This window comes from Bison bison, unplaced genomic scaffold (assembly GCF_000754665.1).
Source record: "Bison bison bison isolate TAMUID 2011002044 unplaced genomic scaffold, Bison_UMD1.0 scf7180017864500, whole genome shotgun sequence".
In the NCBI taxonomy this organism is placed as follows: domain Eukaryota; kingdom Metazoa; phylum Chordata; class Mammalia; order Artiodactyla; family Bovidae; genus Bison; species Bison bison.
In genome coordinates, this window is record NW_011495059.1 from 6,665,185 (window position 1) to 6,667,380 (window position 2,196).

The following is a 2,196-nucleotide window of genomic DNA, read 5'->3' on the forward strand; positions in this document are numbered from 1 at the left end:
CGGTGCTGAGCAAAAAGAACTGCTGAATGAATTCTTACATTAATACGTTAAGAGTAGAATGATTTGGCAGTTAGCAGCCTTTCACACCCACCATGCTTTATGTCCATATAACAGTCCTCTAAGTTAATAAGTTCAGGTTTCTCCATCTTCCCAGCTCTTAAAAGTCATCCAGGGACTTCCCTGGTGGTCCAGTGGTTAAGACTTCACCTTCCAATGCAGGGGGCATGGGTTCAATTCCTGGTCTGGGAAATAAGATTCCATATGCCTTGTGGCCAAAACATGAAAACATAAAACAGAAGCAATATTGTAACTAATTCAGTAAAGTCTTCTAAAATGGTCCATATAAAAAAAAATCTTAAAAAACAAAAAGTCATCCAAAGATGGCCAGGCTCTGGGCTGAGGGGACGGGCATGGATGGGCCAGTCTTGGTTTCTGCTCTCATGGAATTCATAACACACTGAAGTAGACAGAAATTAAACAAGTACGTGCACAGTGGATTATTTAATTTGTGATAAATGGTAAGGGATGTGGTGAACGTGTGTGCTGGAAAGAATGACCTCATCTACCCCTGTTTGGGAGTTAGAAGTGGCTTCTTCAAGGGCCAGTGATTGCCCAGGCTCTCAATAGGAGTGGGTTGGGAGAGCTGGGGCTAAGACTGAGGTCATCTTGGGAGTCGGTCAGTCTCAACATTGGAGTCACGGTCACCCTAGTTCCAAGTGTCCTGTCCTACCTTGCCTTGGTTTCGGTGCCCCTAGACTAAGCTTTATCTTTCTTTCTGCAATAGGAATTCCCAAGGATGAAGATTCTGCCTCTATTTTCTGCTCCCTGCAGCTGAGACACAACTGCATCCGGTTAATCCTTTTAAATTTCTGACCTACTTTTTCCTTTATAAATACAATAAAGTTCCCCCATACTGGTCTGCATTTCAATTTTCTTTTATCTTCAGCCTAATTTTTTCACATCTTACAGAGTTCCATTTCCCAAAGTGGTATTACAAGCTTTTTTTTTTTTTTTTTAAAGCTAACATTTACCAAACACTCAGAGTGCCAGCTGGGCAGCTTCACGTGTAGAACCTCATAGACTCCCTACACAGCCTAACAGGAGGTACTGGCATCATTCTCATTTCACAGATGAGGAACCGAGGCACAGAAGGGTGAAGTGAATTGCCGTGGTCACTGCCAACAAGGAGAGAGCTGGGATTCAACTATAGGGGACCCAGCCCAGAAGTGGGCTCTTAACCATATTCGACTACTCTGAGCCCAAGTCATCCTTCATCCACTGGTGACTCATCCACCTATGAGCAATGCCATTTATTCACTCAACAAACGTTTCTAGAGATCCCACTATGTGCCAAGTGCTGTGCTAGGCAAACAAAGCCGCTGGCCTCATAGAGCTTACGTTCGTTCTTTCTTTTTGGCTGTGCTGGGTCTTCACTGCTGCATGGTCTTTCTCTAGTTGCTGAGAGCGGGGGCTACTTCAGTTGCAGTGTGTGGGCTCTCATCACAGTGGCTTTTCCCGCTACAGAGCTCAGGCTCTAGGGGGCACAGGCTTGTGTCATTGTGGCCACACGAGCTTAGCTGCTCCGAGGCATGTGGTATCTTCCCAAACTGGGGATCAAACCTGTGTTCCCTGCATTGCCAGGCGGATTCTTAACCACTGGACCACCAGGGAAGTCTAGCATAGAGCTTATATTCTAATGGGGGAAAGAATAATAAAAACAAGTAAATACAGAATTTGTAAGATGGTGGTGATTGCAAAGAGCAAAAAATTAAGGCAATGGGAGTACTGGAGGGGATAATTTAACCATAATGAATGAGTATGTGGTGCAGTGGTTAGGGAAGGCCTCTCTGATGAGGGACATTTGAATAAAGTCCCTCAAGAGTCGGCTTGAGGAGAATGACTCAGAGGAGGATGACTGGGTGAGGAACATTTTCAAAACAGTGAAAACCCAACACAAAGGCCCCTAGGCAAGAGTGTGGAGGGAGGAGGCGCAGGAGGCCGGTGTGGCTAGCCAGAACACAGTGAGGCTGAGAGCGGAGGAAGGGAGGCCAAGAGGGAGCTGGAGGCCAGCTCATGAGGAGGTCCTTGGAGGCCGTGGGAAGAACCAAAAGGATCTCTCAGCGAGATGGGAGCCACCGCAGAGTTTAAGCAGAAGAATGACATGATCTGACTCGCATTTACTGCCACTCTCAGAAA

General features: G+C 46.2%; 1 protein-coding gene across 1 annotated transcript in view; it reads left to right on the plus strand.

Moving 5' to 3' along the window:
* Positions 1-856, plus strand: part of GHRH (growth hormone releasing hormone) — a 9,325-nt gene extending 8,469 nt beyond the window's left edge. The window contains exon 5 of the mRNA XM_010829190.1: positions 785-856. Within this exon, the coding sequence (XP_010827492.1) occupies positions 785-800 (16 nt within the window). The 3' untranslated portion in view covers positions 801-856. The remainder of the gene's footprint in view (positions 1-784) is intronic.
* Positions 857-2,196: the final 1,340 nt, after the last annotated feature.